Source organism: Dasypus novemcinctus, chromosome 7 (genome assembly GCF_030445035.2).
Source record: "Dasypus novemcinctus isolate mDasNov1 chromosome 7, mDasNov1.1.hap2, whole genome shotgun sequence".
Taxonomy (NCBI): Eukaryota; Metazoa; Chordata; class Mammalia; order Cingulata; family Dasypodidae; genus Dasypus; species Dasypus novemcinctus.
Window position 1 is genome coordinate 90,772,814 of NC_080679.1, and position 21,160 is coordinate 90,793,973.

General features: G+C 37.9%; 1 protein-coding gene across 45 annotated transcripts in view; it reads right to left on the reverse strand.

Moving 5' to 3' along the window:
- Positions 1–21,160, reverse strand: part of PKP4 (plakophilin 4) — a 269,591-nt gene that overhangs the window by 107,993 nt on the left and 140,438 nt on the right. For 34 of the 45 annotated variants that reach the window (XM_071216397.1, XM_071216406.1, XM_071216402.1 and 31 more), the window contains one exon: positions 4,518–4,630. The exons of the other annotated variants lie outside the window; for them this stretch is intronic. In XM_071216397.1, coding sequence (XP_071072498.1) covers positions 4,518–4,630 — 113 coding nt within the window. The remainder of the gene's footprint in view (positions 1–4,517; positions 4,631–21,160) is intronic. 45 annotated transcript variants of the gene reach the window in all.

The window sequence follows — 21,160 nt, forward strand, 5'->3', positions numbered from 1 at the left end:
AGTACTGTAAGTGTGAGGCCCTGAACTGCTTACTTTGGGAGCTACCCATTTTGGGGGGAGGCGTTCCACAGAATGAAGTATAATCTTAGTCATTTATTAAATAGGACCTCATGCCTCCGCCTTTTTCTTATTCACAGGATAAAGCCAATAGTGGCAAAAGAACAACAGCAACACACACAAAAAACCAAAAAACAAAAACCACACATGCAACAAGACTGAATAAAAAAGTAAATAAAAAACAAAAACACATTTTTATTTTCCTCTGAGTCATTAACGTCATCTTTGGATTAGAAAAAGTAAGAAAACCTTATGGATCACCTTACAAACTCCCACATAAGAGAACAATATGAGAGATAATCAGCTATAAAATCCCCAACTTTGCTGATTAAATTCACTTTATATTAAGAATGAGCTGAATTCAAAGGCAGCATCATGGCTGTAAGCAGCAATTCCACTTTAATTTCCTTTGAGCAAATAGGAAATGGTTGACAGGAAGGACGTCTGGGTCTGAGAGATAATTTCTGTTTTTCTGAATCTAGATTCTGGTTCTGAGACTGACAGTTGGTGGGGACTGGAAGAAGCAAGGGACATCTATCAAGAGATACAATAAAAAGCCTTTGCTCTCTTCACTAAGACTATTTTATAATGTGCTACTTGCTAGTGTATGAACCTGGTGGTCAAAAAAGCAGAATAACTGTGTCAATAGCCTTCTTAAGGTCCTCTGAAAAACAAACTCAAAGGTGTGTAGAGGGAAGATAACGAAAGGAAGATAAGGGCAACAAACGGTAGAGAAAACCCAAAGATACCAAGTGGAGTACTTAATGGTAAGCATCCTTCCTTGATGATGCTCAAAACATCCTCAGTTTCATTAAGGTTTATTATTCATTCAACAAACACTTGGCTGGATGCCAGCCTCCTGAGTACCAGGTACTGTGCCAGGTCTGTGTGTGCTGGGGGACACCTCACCGCCTTATAGGAGAGCTCTGACAGGCACTGAGAAACTGTTAGAAGAGTTCAAAGACACTCTTGTAGTGGCTGCAAGGAGTTAGCATTTGATGTGGACATCAAGGAGACATGGGAATCCAATGTGAGATGGGAGAAGGGCAATCCAAGTGGATCAATTATTCCAAGCACAGTTCACGAATGAAGAAACCACCTTACTCAGAACTCTTAAGATTCCACAATAAATTCCTCTCCTACTGTCACCTGGCTTCTCTTCTATCTTACACACTGTGCCATCAGGTAAAAGTGCCCCAAGAAGCACTACCACCAACTTTTAAAAAAATTTCTTTTCCCTCCCCCCACCCCCAGTTGTCTGTTCTCTGTGTCTATGTGCAGCGTGTTCTTCTTCGTCCGCTTCTGTTGTTGTCAGCGGCACGGGAATCTGTGTTTCTTTTTATTGCGCCATCTTGTTGTGTCAGCTCTCCATGTGTGCGGCGCCATTCCTGGGCAGGCTGCACTTTCTTTCGCGCTGGGCAGCTCTCCTTAAGGGGCGCACTCCTTGTGCGTGGGGCTCCTCTACGCAGGGACACCCCTGAGTGGCATGGCATGGCACTCCTCGTGCTCATCAGCACTGCGCATGGGCCAGCTCCACACGGGTCAAGGAGGCCCGGGGCTTGAACCATGGACCTCTCATGTGGTAGATGGACACCCTAACCACTGGGCCAAGTCTGCTTCCCTACCACCAACTTTTAATAGGCCTCTTACAGACCTAATGAAGGTAAAGCTTATCATGACTCCAGTTCCAGGTTCTTGACAATCAAAAGTCAGCTTTACCTTTCCAAAGTCATAATCCACTGAGGTTTTTTCAGGAGATATTTCAGATACCAGTGAGCCTATGCATGCTCCAGTACAACTGCAGCACAGGATCATGAGTGCCTCTGCACACGCGTTCCCCTTCCTCTGGTCAGTCTCGCTCCCATTTCTGTAGGACCCAGTCATTCACCCAACTGAGCCCTGTGATGTGCTAGACACCATGCTAGGTGCTGGGAACTGGACACAAAGCAGCAAACATTACTGAAAAATATTTATTTTACTTAAGATTTTTAACAAATCTATGGAATTAGCTAATTGAACTCTATAGCCAAATGAAATTCAAAAATTAAAAAATTTTAAACTTAATATATTTTAAAACTTACAGAAAGTACAGAATACAATCTAATAGCTGTGGATATACTATCTCCTCATTTAACAGATGTTCACATTTCATTAGGCTTGCTTCAAATGGCTCTAAAAAATGTTACAGATTGGGCCAAAGCCTAATTCCTGGTACATTTTTGTCTTACTTTCTTCCCTTGAGGTGAGGTAGCACTATCTTAAATTGTGTATGTCATTCCAAAACAGTACCAAACATTATTTAAATACTATACAGCATAGCTGTGCATATTTGAAAATGTTCATAAATGATATCATATCCTCCTGTACCTACTCGTTAGCAACTTTTGATTTTCATTCAACAGTCTGTTTTGGAAATGTGTCCTTCCAAATTGATACACATAGATCTAGTTATTACATTTTAACTTCTCTTGAGTTTACTTATTCACAATTTGGTTTCCATTTCCATCCTGATAGGTAACTATATTCTTCCTAATTTTTTACTATTGCAAATAATGCTACAACGAGCATCTTTGTACCTGTCTTCCTGTGCACACATCTGTCAGGCTTCCTGATGACGTTGAGTTCTAGGAATTTTAAATCCTACTCTTCTGCCTGTTGATTCGCATTCACTGATGAGTTTTATGGACTTGTGTTTTGTAATATCTGATTGCGAGTTCATTTTTACTGGTGTTAGTTTCTCAGCTGGGGATTCCTGAACAAGGTGGATAGTTACATTTGGATGCCAAACTCACTCATGGTGCAAGCATGGGGATTATCAAGATTGCAGCCCTTTGAGGTTAATGGCTTAATGTAGTAGTCTTAGTTCAAGCTTACCACTCTGGGTGTTTCCAAGGCTTATTCTTTGGTCCCTGCACAAATGTTAAGCCCAAGCCCCTAGTACTTATTTTGGGGGTTGACACCTGTCCCCAAGACTGCCTGCATTGCAGAGGCAGCACCGATGCTTTTGACACTGGCTTCTGGTTCCCTCTCTGTTTCTAGTATCTGGGACTTTTCTTTCCTCTTTTGCCATTTCCTCTAGGTATTGACTTTTATTATTGTTGTGGCTGTTATATTTTTATCAAATATTTTGAAGAGTTTTATCGAAAGATTTTCTATGTTAGCTTAGTTAGCTATATTGCCAGAATAAGAAGTCCTCACTGAATTCTTTAAATGTTGAATTAATTTTTCTATTAGAGTAAAATTATATTTTTTAAACCAAATGGCTCACACATTTTTGGAATTAAACAATACCATACTACTGAATTTGTGAATTCCTCTTTTTGGCACTAAAGATATACCAGAGTTAGAAACTTCTAATTTACAAATTTATATATTTCCTTTAATTTCTCTCCCTATAAAAAACTGTTGGATATTTTTAAAAGATCATGTAATTTTAAATTTGTGTTTTAAAAGTTTTAGTGATCTTATTTGTATGCTTTATGCTTTACTAAACATACCAATATGCACAACTGTCAAAAAAATTCATGTGAATACAACTCACTAGTCTAAGAGATTCAAAATTCTAAAGCAACAATCAGCTATAAAGGATAAACTATAGACAGGAGCCTATTTACTAACAGGGATTTGAAGAAACTGTGAAGTAGAGCAATTATGAGGCTAGAAGTAACTTAGAGACAGGTTATTGTGGGCATACCTACCTAAGAGTGAGCAAACACAGCTTAAAAATGTAGGCAATAGAAGTGCTTAATGCTAGGCTTTACAGGAATATGTAATTCCTAAGAAAGAAATTCACAGATAGGATAAGTAGTGATATCACCACCTGGAACTTGTGGCAGTAATTTTTATAGTACTAGTGTTTTAAAATAGCATGAAATGCTACTTAAAGAAATAACAATCACAATTACAAATGTTTTTATTTCAGTAATATATTGCTTTTGTATTTATTATATTTAAATAAACTAAATTATGTTATATACTAATTATTTCATATAGTAATTCTTTAGAGTTTGAGAAAAACCAAAGTAAACTGAAGACATTTTAAAAATTAACTAAATGCTATCATTTAGAAATATTTCTTAGTAAAAAACCCCACCAAAAAACCATCAACAAAAACAGGTCTTCAAAGCACCAATCTGAAGTTAACTTTACCAAATAATTAACAATTACTTATGAAAAACATTTATTATCTGTACCCACATATGAGAAATCAGGTTTTTAAACGTAGCATATGAGCTTTTGCTACAGAAGCTTACTAATACCATATAAAAAACTTCAAGCACAGGACTGAAGGATAATATTGCAAGAGGCTACTCAAAATAAGAATAAATTGACATTTTTTGATGTCAAGTTCAAGAAGGCAAGTTAACAGTGACAACACTATTATGATGGTTTGCTGCATCCAGCACAACTTAATAAAAGGCTTGTAACTGAGGCTACGTAAAGAGTGAGCCATCCTGTACCTGGTGCTGGCGATGCTTGGTGATTCTGCTCCAAGCCTACATCTTTCTAGCTGACTGGCAACAATCTGCCTTTCCACTTCCAGTTCTCGGGTGAGTCGTTGAAACTGAAGCTCCTGTGAGTCAAGGAAATAAAAGTATATAAGGCGCCGAGGTTTGCTGCTCAGGCAGATTTATGAATGAATGTATGTCACAGGAAACATAGGCACATACTCATAACATAACGTTTAATGTGGCTTGGTGAATTCTGAATTTTTGATGTAATTCTTGGCCTAAATTTAACTACTGATTTGTAGCTTTTTCAAACTTAAAGGCACTAGAACATCAGCCGTTGTTTGGAATTGCAAGATGTAGATCTTTATTTGCCTTTTATGGGGCTCTAATTGAGATCTTTTAAACACCACCTCTGCACTACTTTATTAAACTTTAGGTTTGCAGAGACTTTTTTGATGTGTCTACATCAAGGGGCATGCCAATCAATGTCAGCTCTTCATCTTCAATGACTAATTTTTATAACCCTCATACTGTATGTCAGCATAACATTAAAAATGTATAGTCTCATGATAAGAATCACTTTACCATGTTTGATAGAAAGGCTTTCAATTATTAAGAAAAAAATAATTCCAATCACACAGAAAAGGTCTTTCTACCACATAAGCAACAAAATTTTGCTATTGTCACAAATGCATTCATGGGCTATTGTGTGAAGGGAAGATGACAAAAGATTGAAAAAGACTGAGCATTTTAAATTGTAATAGAAAGCCAGATAGACTGCCAAAAGAAATTAAATTTTGTAACCAATGCTGCATCATCAAGGTAAACAAGTTCTATTATAGGAGAAGATGGCATAACTTTATTTGTATTCCTTTCACTGTTAGCTTGACAGGATTTTAATAAATGGAAAGCATGCATGCTATAAAACACTCACCAATCAAATAAAGAATACACCAAAGGCTTTAAGCCATAAATAACATCTCCGGTAACACTTCAAACTCCCCTGTGCCATTTTATCTACTTACAAGTCTACATGTAGCAAATGCTAAACTGTAACTAGTTTGATTTGACGGCTGTTAGTTCCAAATACTAGGTATGTGAATACTAACTCTAGAAACAAATCAGAAATAAATCTATTTAAAATTTACTTATGGCAATATTTTAACATTTGTTTGCTATAAAAAGAAAAACAAAATTCAATTGAAAATATATTAACTCCCCTGTAGAATCAGACAATTGTACATTCAAATTACTTGATAGCATTGTCCTGCAATTTCCATAAGCCATTCTTAGAATAATTTTTAAGGAATAGTTCCTGGTGTCCTTATGGCTTTCTGATATAGAGAGTCCTGTTCTTATGAGATCAATCAGTATGGGTCTTACTGGACAGGGCTTGAATGATTAATAATTGGATCAACAATGCTGAACAACATAATCATAATGGGTAAACGGGGCAACAACTGACTCTAAAAATTCCAAGACCACTAGCTCTTCATCAGTGTTCAGCAATGAAAGAGTAGATCCAAAATGGTAAAATACTTAGTACCAGGCTAAGAGAATTTATTTCAAGACAAATAGTATAATGCTGAAATCAGAACTACTCTTTCTTTGCCCTTGAAAGTCCCATATTTTTATGATATACTTTCATTCATTCAATTATTTTACTCAGTTTAAAAAATTATATACCTCTTACCCAACCAAACTGGTTGCCTTTATCAAGCTTATCCAGGAAAGGATCATCTGTGAATACCAGAATATTCCCTGAGCCATCATATTATCTTTCACTTTATGTACAGTGGCTAAGAGGGATTTAGGGCTAGATTGTTTTCCTCATTTTGGGAAGGCCAAAAGTTATCAGGGTAGGAGTAAGATATGTGCCAAATTAGAACATGGAAAACAATGCCTTGGCTTTGACAAGGAGATGCATGCATGCCAGACTGTGACTTGGGTGCTGATACCAAGAGTGACTCCAGAAAACAGGGAACTAATTTTCTATCTCTTCCACCTTTTTGCTGCACACCATGCAATAGGCTTCAAGAGAAGATCCTGACTAGGAAATGACTGTCATAAACCGTTCTGTCTAGTGCTTGGTGGCTGTGCCAGTGGTTTCTTGGTATGACCAATTTTGCAGCACAGATTTGGACATGGTTTCTGGAAATTTTTGTTCTCAAGCCTTGCTCTTCAGTCTGTGTAACACCAACTCAAAAAACTCCCTTCTGCTTAATGAGCCATGTCAGCCTCTGGTTCTTGCAACTAGGAACCTTGACTGACACACCTATAGAAACTACTTACAGTCACAGAGTTGCTAGGGCGAACCCACAACATAGCTGCATCTTTTACTTAAGAGTTGGGTGTTCCTTTAATATCCTTACAGACTGAATAAAGTTCAAGTTTTAAATATTGTGAGAAACTTCAAATGTGAAGAAAAGTATAGGTAATAATAATACAATGAGCTGCTCTGAATCTCACTCTTCTACAGCAAATCTCTGTATTTTGTTAATTTGCTTATTTTTTGAGAAATAATATATTACAGATAAAAAGAAATAGAATTTCCTGGATACCATTTCCACCCTTTCTCCTTTCCCAGAAGTGGCCATTATTTTGAATTTGGTGTTTATTATTCATATGAATATTTTAAATTTCCACTACATATTTACAGATTAATAAATGATATTTGATACTGCTTTGCATGTTCAAACAATTCATATTAACAGCACATTATCCACAGTCTGCTGCAGATTGCTTTTACTGCTCAGTATGATTCTGGTGTTTATCAATGTATGTGGATCTCATTAGTTTATTTTCACTGCTCAATAGTATTCCATTATACATATATAACACAATATATTTACATGTTCTCATTATGATGAACCCTTGGTTTCCAATTTAATGAAATGACAATGAGGCTGCAAAATAACCATCCTTGTACAAAACCACCTTATGCACATGTGGTAGGATTTGCCAGAGAGAGACCATGAAGTGGAACTGCCAGGCTGATGGGTAAGTGCACCTTCAACTCTGACAATGCCTGTCAAATTACTTTCTGAAATAGTGGGACCCAATTTGTATTTCAGCCAGCAGAGTACAAGAGTTCCAGTTTCTCCACATCTTCACTGACATTGATTTATATTTTGGGGCTTAAGTTTTTTCTTTCTGTTATCTGAGAGCCATGAAATATTGTACATGTGCTTTATTTTGTATTTCCCTGATTGCCACTATCTTTATGTGTTTTTTGGTCATTTAGCTTTTTGAATCTCACAGGTATAAATTCTCGGGGTGGGGGTGGGGGCGGGGAGGATGAAATTTTTCCCTACTGCCAGCAACCAAGATCAAGACAACATTTCTCTGCATGTCCTCTCTTGAGCGCCTGGTTCCTCAAAATCTTTAAGCTAAGGTGTAGCTTGGTATAGTTCCAGCTTTGGGACGGGATCTTCCATTAGAGTCTCCATTTTCTTTTTTTTTTTTTTTTTAAAGATTTATTTTTATTTATTTAATTCCCCTCCCCTCCCCTCCCCCAGCTGTCTGTCTTCTGTGTCTTTTTGCTGCGTCTTGTTTCTCTGTCGCTTCTGTTGTCGTCAGCAGCACGGGAAGTGTGGGCGGCGCCATTCTTCGGCAGGCTGCTCCCTCCTTCACGCTGGGCGGCTCTCCTTATGGGTGCACTCCTTGCGCGTGGGGCTCCCCTACGCGGGGGACACCCCTATATAGCATGGCACTCCTTGTGCGCATCAGCACTGCGCATGGGCCAGCTCCACACGGGTCAAGGAGGCCCTGGGTTTCAACGGCGGGCCTCCCATGTGGTAGACGGACGCCCTAACCACTGGGCCAAAGTCCGTTTCCCAGATTCTCCATTTTCTACAGTCTTCCTATGTAGTTGTCAAAAGACAAGCTCAGGATCATTAGGATGGGCAGATGCCTTCAGGATAAAGAGCAGGTTTATTACTTATCTCAGAATTCTCACAGTTCAGTTTGGTCTATGTGAATTCCTTACTTTCTTTCCAGCCTAGCCTAGCCTTGCTTTTAGAAAGATAATTTGAATGTTTTCTTAGGCATATTTAATTTTTTTAGAGGAAAGGTTGTTTATGATACTGATCTACCATATTGCCAGAAATGGAAATCTCAAAGGCTTTTTCATATTTTCTCTAAATTTCTCTGAGCTGAATTGAGGCAGAATTTCTCAGTACTCTCTTCAATTCACTATTTCTCTTTGTGTCCTGCTTATCCCATCTATTGTAATTTTTGTTTCAATAACTGGATTTTCAATTTCTGAGATTTCTAAATGTTTCTTTTTCATAAATACCTGCTCTTGTTTAGTTATGCCTACTTTTACTTGACAATTTCTGGCTGCTTTATTATGAAAGTTCTTCCTTCAATTAATCTTCAAGCACCCTAAGCATACTTATTTTAATTCTGTCAGACTGTTCCACAAATTGATTCTCCTCTGGAATATCTCATGATGCTGATTTGGTTAGCTATCTTTCTTTACAATAGATTTCTTTGAGTGTTTGAGATTTTTGGTATGCAAGCTCATATGGAATGAAAACTCTATCCTTCCCTTTTGTTTTCCTATTTAGTTACCTCTATTTAACTTCCCAGGTTCCTCAGTACAAAGTAAGGCCTTACATTGGTAATTCAGTATTTTTTTTCAACAGAAATACTAGGGATACTGCACTAGGCATGAGGCTATTTTCTTCTTCTTGTTTTTTGAAGTCCTAGGTAGCTTTCAGGACTAGGTACTCCCACTCCCATCTCCTTTGACAAGCAGAAAGAGCTCCACTCCAGTTCTTAGCTTCAAGGACTCATGTTGTTACTGAAAATAGGGCATGCTTTACACTCCTTTGGCCTCCTAGTCTCTCTCACCCCCATTTAAATCCTTACTGATGACCAGTAGTGACATGACTCCTGACCCTTTTCAAATTGCTCCAATGTTAGCTTTATTCAAATTTATTTTTTCCTCTTTATTTTTTAAATGTTACATTCAAAAAACATTAAGAGGTTCCCAGATATATCCCACCCCCCTCACCCCACCATCAGCAGCTACCATGGCCACTTTCTTCACATCAATACTACAATTTCTTCCATTACTAATCACAATAGTTCCCCAGCAGTACACCAGTAAGTTCACTCTAATCCATACTCTATTCCTCCATCTTGTGGACCCTGGGATGGTTATGTACAGTCCCCCTCTACTTCAAGAGGGGGCTTAGAGTTCACATGGATGATGGATGCAATTCTCCTGCTTGCAGTTGTAGGCACTCTTGGCTCCCTGGTGTGGTGATTGACCTTCTTCCCCTCCCTGTTAGCTGGTCTGAGTTGACACTTTTATTCAAGTTCTTTTTCTAATTACATCACCAGCTGGTGCTTGGTAGTAATCCCTCAGTGCCAGAGCAGCTCATCCCTGGGAGTCATGTCCCACGCTGGGGGGAAGGTAATGCATTTATATGTTGAGTTTGGCTTAGAGAGTGGTCACATTTGAGTACCATGGAAGCTCTCAGGAGGTAACTCTTAGGCACGTTGCAGCTCTAGGCCTAGTTCATATTTCACACACACAAGCTCATAAGCATAGTCATCGGTATCAAGGGCTCATTGTTGGACCATCCTTCTTTGTTGGTCTTTGCCATTGCACTTGGGGGATTGTGCTCCGGTCTGGCGGGGGCAAGTCCAGGGACCTGTGGGAAGAAGCGGGGTGGGGCAGGAGTCGAGAGAAGAATGGAGGCAAGACAAGGTTCTGATCAAGCCTCGTTTATTGGGGGTAGAACATGGGAATATATAGAGAGGGAAGGGAACGTGTACATAGGTGATAGGCTGGTCTTGTGGGTGGCAGACGTCCAAGGAGGGGATTGGCCGACAGTTCGCGCTGGGTCTGCGGAGTTTCGTGCCTTGTGCATGCGTATTGCTGTGGTCACCTGAGTAGTGGTAGGAGGGGGAGAACAAAGAAACAGGGAGGAGAAGAATAAGGAAATGACAGGGCAGATTTGTGAACTCCGCCATGTTGTGAGAGGCTGTAAACAGACCTCACAGCGGGTGGCTCCCCACAGGATTGCTGCTATTCCATTGGGGAATATGATACAGCTCCCCTGGCTAGGAACTTAGCACTCCCTCTGTTGTCATTTTCATTCTAATTTATGATGTCTTTTTATAAACTCTTCACCTTTTCTCCCAGAACCTTTCTACTTCCCAGCTTTAATTTAATGTGGTTCTTCCCTGAAAACACATTTTTCCTGCAGCCCTCTCTAGTGAAGACTATGCATTCTTCCACATCCCATACCCAAGGTGCCTAGGAGGTGGCATTTCCCTGGCTTCCTCTGTACCTCTACTTATTAGCATAAAGTTATTTAAAATATTTCTCATTATTCTCAGGATGTCAGTAGGATTTGTAGTTGTATCCCCTCTTACATTCCTGATATTGGTAGGTTGTACTCTCTTTTTTTCTAGTCAATGAGGAACATTATTCTTCCAAATACATGCAAAGTCTCATTGTCCTTTAAGGCTCGTGCCCTCCAACTATACAGCCTCCCCTGCCCACTTTCATTACTTCTCTTTACTTCAAGTTATTTTAACCAATTCACTAAGCCTGCAGGAACAGCTTCCACAGTTACTACAACTATGATGATGACAATAAAGACATAGCACTAGGCGCTCATTATCAGGCCACCAGTTATGATACCCTCAACATCCTTCCCAATCTTCAAACTCCAGCTGCATCCTAGGCTTAGAGGAAGGAATATCCCTCTTGTCTAAGGCTATTCCTTCCATCCCCTTCTGCATCTTCCAGGATCTTGCTTTTCTCACGTGAACATCAATGTTTCCTCTCACTATATATATTTTCCTAATACAAATTAAAATAGGAGACAGATGTGAATTTTTGGGAAATATTATGTGAATAGGATGTTACACTGGTAGCAATTCGTCATGGAGCATAATAAAATTAATTTGACCTAAATAGTTTAAAAAAAAAAAAAAGGAAAGGAAATGTTCAACTTTGTACCAAAAATCATCTCACATCAGCAGTATTTATATTATACATCACACTGAGGGTCAACATACCTTTCTATACTATCAATCTCAGCAAGAAAGTACTGAGTACTGGTTATATTCAAAGAATAATTTTTTTTTAGGTACTGGGGACTGGGGATTGAATCTAGGATGTGGGAAGTTGTTGCTCAATCACTGAGCTCGTTGGCTCACCTGAGTTGGTTTTTTCATTTATTTTGCTTGTTTGTTTTTGTTGTTTAGGAGGAACCAGGAACTGAACCCGGACATCCCATGTAGGAAGCAGGTGCTCAACTACTTGAGCCACATCCACTCCCCTAAGAAAGCATTTTTATTTCAACCACTGTTGTGGAAAATTTTTCCAAAAAGTAATACTTTACTTTTCTGCCTTAGTATACTGATAGAGATTTTATATCATTAAAAGAATAATTCTCATTGGAGAGTAACAGTCTAGATCTTTAAGGAGCAGGGGATTGGGCAATATGTCCTGTTCCCAAGACACACTATATTGCATTTTCCCCTTCTCATGTTCAAAAGATGGCTAAACTATTGTCAAGATCTTATCTTTGAGATTCTTGAGCCTGATCTAGAAAGCCATTATAAGGATAAATATTTGAGCACTCATAAGAAATCTTCAAAAACCTGCTAAATATTATTCTCTAATCTACACTGGTATTAAAATCAAAGCAGCCATATTTTTGAGGGTCTTTGCACATCTCATCTTTAGGATAACCAGCTGGTACCACAGAGGTGATCAAATGTCCTTACCACCTTACTAACTGACAAATGATTACGTTACTTGGGATTCCTAAATCAATACATAATTAATAATTATCTCCTTTGTACTACCTAACTCCCTTTGTTAAAAGGAAATTCAAAATAAAAAAGACTTAATATTGTCTTTTCAAACTGTATTCTGAGAATACCAGAGTCCCAGAAGATGTCCCTTAAAGAAAAGGCTCCAGGTAAAGAAGGTTTGGGAAATGGAGTACACCAGGATTCCATGTTGTAAAGATTCACAGCAACACTAGCATTTTTAAGGCTCTGAGAAATTTACCAGTAGGAAATTGGCTTACCTTTATTTAACTCTTTTATTTATTGAAATTAAGCATGCTTTTTCATTTTCAAGAAAGAACTTTATTGTTTTATCCTGCTACCAAACCACACAGGAATATATGATGGTCTAGCTTTCATATACTCTTTCCTTCAGCTTTAGTGAAGCAAAGAGAAAACAGCCAAAGCTTACCAGATCTCTCAGTTTATTTTCTAAAGTTCAGTCTCTAATCAGTAATTTTGTCATCAAAGCTCCTTTATTAGGAACTTAAAAAAATAGGAAGAGGTTTACATTAAAACACAGAAGGAAAGCTTTCTGCTTACAGCCAAATGTGTATGAGAACTACAAGGTAAAAAGGTAGAAAACCAAGATTTTCAATCAAACCACTGATTGCTTTTTAAAAATTTTCTACTCAACAGTTATTTACTATGTGACTTGCCATTGGTTATTCAGTCTCTCACTTGGAAATCCCTGACAATCACATGGGTCCATGTATACCATATTCACCATCTCTAACCAGATGCACTTTTTTTTTCTTTTTAAAAAAAGATTTTTTATTTCTCTCCCCTTCCCCCCTACCCCCCGCGCCCGGGTTGTCTGTTCTCTATGTCTACTTGTTGCATCGTCTTCTCTGTCTGCTTCTGTTGTTGTCAGTGGCACAGGAATCTGTGTTTATTTTTTTGTTGCGTCATCTTGTTTTGTCAGCTCTCCCGTTGTGCAGTGCCATTCTTAGGCAGGCTGCACTTTCTTTCGCGCTGGGCAGCTCTCCTTAGGGGGCGCACTCCTTGCGTGTGGGGCTCCCCTACACGGGGGACACCCCTGCATAGCAGGGCACTCCTTGCGCGCATCAGCACTGCGCATGGGCCAGCTCCACACGGGTCAAGGAGGCCCGGGGTTTGAACCGTGGACCTCCCATGTGGTAGACAGATGCCCTAACCACTGGGCCAAGTCCGCTTCCTCTAACCAGATTCAAATCCCACAACTTCAACAGTCTGATATGGAGCTCACCTGAAAGATGAACCAGCACCGATATACAGCTGTACCTCTGCACCACTCCCCACCCTCCCTGCCCCCACTGCAGTAGCTCTCACCAAGTGGTCCCTGAATCAGCAACATTAGCAGCAGCTAGGAAATTATTAGAATCAGAGGGAGTGAGGCCCAGCAATCTGTACTTTAACAAGCCCTCCAGGAGATTCTCACACACTACAGTCTAAGATCCATACCGTGCAGATGGTCCATCTTTCACTAAGTGTTTTTATCATTTCCTCTCTTCCTCTTAGTCCCCATTTCTCACACATTCATCAATTCGCCAAATCCTGTCACTGTACCTCTTTAACAATGGAAGAGTCCAACTTCTGTCATTCCTACCATTGATACCCTTGGTTCAGGCTCACATTCATGTTAGACTTGCAATAACCCCTCACTAAGTCTTCTCCCCTCCCATGGCGGGGAGGGGCTTCCCTCTCATGTGTTTTTCACATTTCAGCTAAATCTAAGGCACAATACTGCTTACCGATAACTTCTATCTGTTATTGAGGGTTTACTGGGCTTCAGGCTCCCTGCTAAAAATGCTCTACTTTCTAAAAACGCTATTACTTTCTACATCCCTATAGTTGGCCTGCAAGACAATCAGAGCTGCTCTCATTTCTTGGATGGGGTGACTTGTCTAAGATCACCGAAAGTAAGCAAGGATTTGAAATCATGCCCAATGGAGTCCAAATCCCATGCCATTAGCTACTGTGCTACAGCTCTCCCCATACAACAACTTATCAAAACAAACTCAGCCCTTAAAACCCTCCACTCAGCCTGGCCCCCAAATATCTTTTTCTGCTCTCTCATTACTCCCGTTCATGCACCTTTTCATGGTTTCCTATATGTGGAATGCCAGGCTTTTTCTCAACTGTTCCATCCATCTGAAACACAATTCCTGTGAGTAGCCACACCACCCCTGCATGGACAACTACATTCCTATATCCAGCCCTTGGGTGGGAATAGGGCTCAAATTACTAAGTTGGGTTCTTCTTAAAGAAGAGCAGAATCTATGTTTTAGTCATCTCAGCCATCTCCAGCTCTCGGGGGATGGAGGGACACAATGGCGACACAAAAAACCCCTGCTAATTCATTGAAATTTAGGTAGCAAATTTTATTAAGTATGTTATAACTGATCTTACAGATCCAAAAAATATACTGATTTCTGATATTTTTATCCAGTGACAGGCATAATATATTTTAGATGATCCTTTCTGAGGTTCTCAAAGCATTTCAAATGTAATAATCATATTCTTACAATATAGGTAAAGAAGATTAGAAAAAGCTATGCTACAAAAGAATTTTCTACTTTTATTTAAAGTTTCAGAGAGACACAGAGGCAGAGCTCAGACTAGAACCTATTTCCTACCACCATTTTGTTGACTGTTTTTTTTTTAACAAATTAGCTTGATCAAAAATTTCACATTATTCATGATGACATGGAAAAAATCTGTTTTTTAAAATCTATCAAACAAGAAGATATGCATAATTTCAGTGGCATAATAGCTTACTGCTGTTAATATGACTTACCCCACGCCACTGCCTGCCCTCCCGACCCACCAACTGCTTTCCCTAATTCCATGATTCCTCACACATTATGTCCTGCTTATCAGAAAAACAAGACTTACTCAGCCTGGCATGCCAGTTTTGAAAACCTGTCCACCAGTCTTCTGACATCTTCAACTGTTGAACCAGCAAAGCCTTCTTTAATTTTCATTTATCTTATCCCCTAAAAAGTATAATGTTTGTGTATATGTTGTACATATGTCTACAGGCATGTAAACATAATTCTAATCAAGTGTTCTATTAGTTGAGGTTTTACCATTATAGTCTAAAATTCTTCTTATTTCTGGAGGCCCTAGTAATCAAATAATAATGAGGAAAAGAGATGCAACAAGGAAAATGGATGGTTGGTAACAGTGTCAGTTGTAGCTGTCAATGACATTTGTTGCTATCATTTTCTAACTAAGTAATTATCTGGTAGAAATGATGTCAAAAACACCAAGAAATTTTCTTTAAAATGTAATGCCTTGAATATTTGATTAGCTGTTACTTAAAATTCACTAAAAATTATGAAAAACAATGATGATTTAACATTAATAATTTAACTGGTTTTCTAGTCCATAAATGTTTTAAAAATTAAGACCAATTATGCATATCACCTAATGTTAGATGCTTATTTTGGGGTTAATTGGCTGCACAGTAATTATAATAATTCACATAAATCATTATTTGCTAAAATGGAAAACTGAGAAGAAAAAATGACTAGTTTTCCTTCTTTCGCTATACAGATTAGTTATATGTGTTATTTGTATTTGCAAGCACAAGCAAAAAATATAAAAATGTAAGGGAAAGGAAAACAAAGCTAACTTTAACATTCTTTTCTTCAGTAGATTCAATAAATAGCACCAGGAAATAAGACACAAATTTTTTTAAATGATTAAGGTTTGTTTAGTAACTTAATGAATGTAATGGGAAAGAAAACTAATAATATCTAGTGCATGGAAATCTTTTCTTGTGATCATATATTTTTTTTAACTACTAGGTTTACTTCTACAATTGTTCTGCTTTTGTAGACGTTTTATGTATAAAGTGTGTGTGTGTTTACTAGAATTAGACTGTATATTAGTTGTGCCCTAGCTGGTATACAAATTTCAATTTTTTTGTCTTAACTTTGTAGGTTTTCATTTTATCCCAAGATTTTCCTTTCTATACCTTCTACACCTTCACAAATTATCCTGGGCTTCTAGAGAAGTAAAATTAAGAAAACAACCAACATATTATGATAAACCATACACATTATCTAACCTACAAGGAACCTAAAAGCCTTTAGGACAGAACTGCAGCAGGTTGGATCTGTGACTCAATGCATCTGCATCCAGACAAAGGTCTACTTTAATCCTCAGGTCTACAAGGCAGTCTGCCTTTTGTGTTTCCATAGTTGATGTCCCTCTGTTTTCCTGAGTCTCCTCCTTTCTCCCCCAGTATCCAGCTCCCTCTACTGTGTAGCCATTCACAAAAGCAATTTCAATTTACTTTTTGGTACCCTAATTTGAATAACTGTATATTCCTTACTTACCTAAAAAGTACACAAGTTAAATAATATTGTTTTACTTCTTTTAGGTCTATATGGATGCTTTGGTATTTAAAAACAACTGGCTCTCAGTAAGAAAAAAAAACGAGTTCTCAAGAAAAGAAATGCCAGATCCGAATATGTTATTTATATTGTTCAAACTGATTTACTTGCCTGAAAGAATCTTTAAATTGCCACATTTAGAATTCTTTTTCTCCTGCACACAATACAGCTCACTTATGAAGAAATAAATTTATGTTTTGAAGAGGTATAATTTGAAATTAAATGTCATATTTTCTTGCTTCCTGTTTAGTCATGAGAGTAATAATTATACTAGGTACCACTGAACGAATGCCAACTGTAGGTCAAATATTCTCCACACATATTCTCTAATCCAGACCAAAGTCCAGGCCAACTTTGAGTTGAGGGAATCTAGGGTGGGAGAGGCAAAATAAATGAGTTGCTCAAGGTCACAGAAATAGTGAGGTCCTAGGAGTGGAGTTCTGACTTCCTGTTCTTTCCCATTAGAGTTAGGTGAAAAAATTATGATTGTCTCTCTTCCATTCCTGAAGGTTATATTTAGAACTATAATTGACTTTATTGCTTCAGAACTTTCTTCTCAAATCAAATAAAGCCGTAGAATTTAATAAGGTGCCAGATGCAAGTATATATGGAAACGTACTAATTTTGACAAAGGTGGAATTTTCATTCAGTGGGAAAGGAACTCCTGGTATAATTAGTTAACATTCAGAAGAAAATAAAATTAGAACTCTACTTCACATTACAATACATATACATACACTCATGTAAATTTCACAATACATATAGAAAACAAATATACAAAAAGATGTTTGAGGAAAATATTTTTATGATCTGGAATGATACAGACATTCTTAAAGTAGACAAGAAACCCCAAAACTATAAAGGAAAACACAGGCATTTTATTTAACTAAAAAAAAAACCAAAAAACTGTATGCCAAAAGACAATGTTAAAGGACAAACAAAATGAGAAAAATATTTGTAACATATAACATATAGCAGATCAATAAAATCTCATGAATTTTTAAAAATGATTAAAAATTAGGCAATGGGTATCAGCATGCAAGTCACCATAAATGACATGTAAATGATAATTAAGAAAATTGGAGGAGGGGGAATGCTCAATTTCATTAGTTAGGAGAAAAGAAGTCAAATAAGACACCATTTTTCATCATCAATATGGCAAAAATTCTAAAAAAGCAGTAACATCCACGACTGGTGAGAAGCCAGAGAAAGGGTACTTACACATACTGTATGTGGGAGTGTGATCTGTAACCCTTTAGGGAAACAATCTGGTAATATCTATTAAAATAAAAAATACATATACACTATGGCCCTGCAATCCCACTTTAGAAAATATAACATTTGACACTGTTTATGAATTCCAAAAATAGATATTTGATTATGTTTATGAACTGGTCTGTTCTTCTGGGCATATTAGAATGTACTGGATTCAGAGGTTTCACTTTGACTTGATTAAATAATGATTAAGGTTTGACTGGGTCTCGTCAGTAGGACGTTGAGTCCCCACTCACAGAGAAAACTACACGGCAGAAGAGAGAGTTTGATTTTTTTTTGATGCTGGAGCCCTGGGAAGTAAACACACAGGAGAAGAACACAGAGGAACAGAGACAGCTCCAGAGACATGGCAGAGGCACGGGAAGCGAGAGAACCTGATAGTCTACAGTGGACCTTGTGGAGAGCCCAGAGAGGAAAGAGCCCTGGCAGAGAGATGAGACTTATCCCAGCCTATAGCTGATGCTGGAAGAAGTTGGGATCATAGAGCTTTAAAAGGAAGAGGGAACCTGAACCCGTGCAGATATCAGCAGCCATCTTGCCCCAACACATTGCAACAGACTGGTGAGAGAAGTAACTTTTACGCTTTGTGGCCTGGTAACTGTAAGCTTCTACCCCAAATAAATACCCTTTATAAAAGATAACAGATTTCTGGTATTTTGCATCAGCACCCCTTTAGCTGACTAATATAGATAATTACTCTAAAGAAGTAAAAACAGTACATATAAAATATTATTATTAATTGCGTCATTGTGACAAAAACTTATAAAAAATTGGAATGTCTACTAATAGGGCAATAGTTCAACAAAGTAAGGCATATTATGCAGTTATTTAAAAGAATAGTTGAACCTTTGTTGAATCAGCAGGATCATTTTATACTATTAAGTGAAAAAGTCAATTGAAGAACAGAGTAAAACACAACAAAAGACCTAGAATCTTTACATGTGTTTATGGTTTATTTGAGCATGGAGTAAGCTATGATAGAATGTTGTATAGATATACATAGAGCAGATAAGTTATACTGACTACTTCAGGAAGGCTGGGTTCAGAAAGGGATGGAGAGATTTTTAGGTTTTTATATTATCTCTTTTATATCATTTCACTTCTTGTAAATAGCATATGACTTTACCTAAAATCTAATTTAGAAAATTAAGAAAAGAATGAAAGGGCCAAAGAAAGAAAGAAATATTTGAATACTACCATGCCACATCCTGTTTAAAGATCAGTAAGGAAGTACCAGTCTTGAACTGATCTCTAGACCTGAGACATAAAATACATGTCACCCAACAAAAACAGAATATACATTCCTCTTGAATGCACATGGATCATTCTCCAGAATAGAATGTACATTAGGTCACAAAACAGGTCTCAATAAATTGAAAATACAGAAGTTATACAGTGTATATTCTCCAACCACAATGGAATGAAACTAGGAATAAATAACAGGGAGAAAGGGAAAATCCACAATTATGTAGAAATTAAATAACATAGTCATAACCAGTGAAAGGGTTAAACAGGAAATCACAAGTGAAATTGATGGATGCACTGTGAAATGATGGAATACCTGAAAGTAACTTGTTTGTTCTCTTTTCTCTCCCTGTGCTAGTGGTCTAAGTCCCCTCTCGTTATAAAGGTGGAGTGGACATCACCATCCCAGTGTCCACCGGATGGAGAAATAAAATATGGATTAGAGTGGACCTACTTTTATTGTACTATAGAACTACTGTGACTAGTAATGGAAGAAACTGTAGCACTGATCTGGAGAAAGTATCCACAGTAGTTGCTGAGGGCAGGGAGAGGAAAGAAAAGATGAGATACGGGGGCATTTTTAGGACTTGGAGCTGTCCTAAATGATATTGCAGGGACAAATGCTGGACATTATACATCCTGCCATAATCCACTGAATGGACTGGGGGAGGGAGGGTGTAAACTACAATGTTTACTATAGCCCATGTGGTGCAGCAGTGCTCCAAAATGTATTCATTCACCAAATGCAATGAATGTGCCACAATGATGAAAGAGGTTGTTGATATGGGAGGGTGAGGTGGGGTGGGGTGTGGGGTATGTGGGAATCTTTTATATATTTATTTTATTTTATTTTTAAAGATTTATTTTATTTATTTCTCTCCCCTTCTCCCTCCACCCTGGAGTCTTCTTCTGCGTCTGCTTGCACTGTCAGGTGGTACCAGGAAACTGCGTCTCTTTTTTGTTGCCTCATCTTCTGCGTTAGCTTTCCATGTGTGTGGTGCCACTCCTGGGTGGGCTGCACATTTTTTTTTTTCCACTTGGGGCAGCTCTCCTTGGGGGGCGCATTCCTTGTGTGCGGGGTGCCCCTTTGTGGCATGGCACTCCTCGTGCACAACAGGACTGAGCACTGGCCAGCTTAAAACATGGGTTAGGAGGCCCTGGGTATTGAACCCTGGACCCTCCGTATGGTAGGCAGACGCTCTATCACTTGGGTCACATCTGCTTCCCACCTTTTTTATTTTTAATGTAACATTTTTTTGTGATCTATGTATCTTCAAAAAAATACAATGAAAAAAAATGCTAAAAAAAAAAAGATATTCTTATTGGGAAGTGAACTGATAATTTTGCTTATTTGAAGCTATTAAATGAACCTTTGGTTCAACAGTACCCTAATGTCCTGTAAGGACCCATTTTAACAATGAGAAACAACACTTAGATTTAAAAGTACACAGCATTGGTGGGAATCTGGAGAAATGCTGTGTTGGGAAGGTAAATTGGCACAAACTCTTTGGAAGTCACTTTAACAATACCTAAATATATATATATATACTTATTGGCTCATCAGTTCCAATACTGAGACTGTGGATATACTTAGAAAAGTATAATCAACTAATCAAATAATGCAAAAATCAACTAATCAAATAAAACTGGAAACAATCTAATATCCATCAATGAGGGATCAGTTAAAACCATTACACACATTTTATGTAACAGGATTCCATGCAATTGCTAAAAAGGATGGAAGTAAATTGATATGTGCTAATATGGAATAATCTCCAAGAAAGACTATTAAAGAAAAAAGCAAGGCAGTTGTTTTGAAAATACAAACACACACATATATGCAGAAAAAAACTTTTTTGAAGTATACTTAAGAAACTTAATTTTGGGAACAGTATTAAAATTTCAGGACAAGGGACTGGCTCT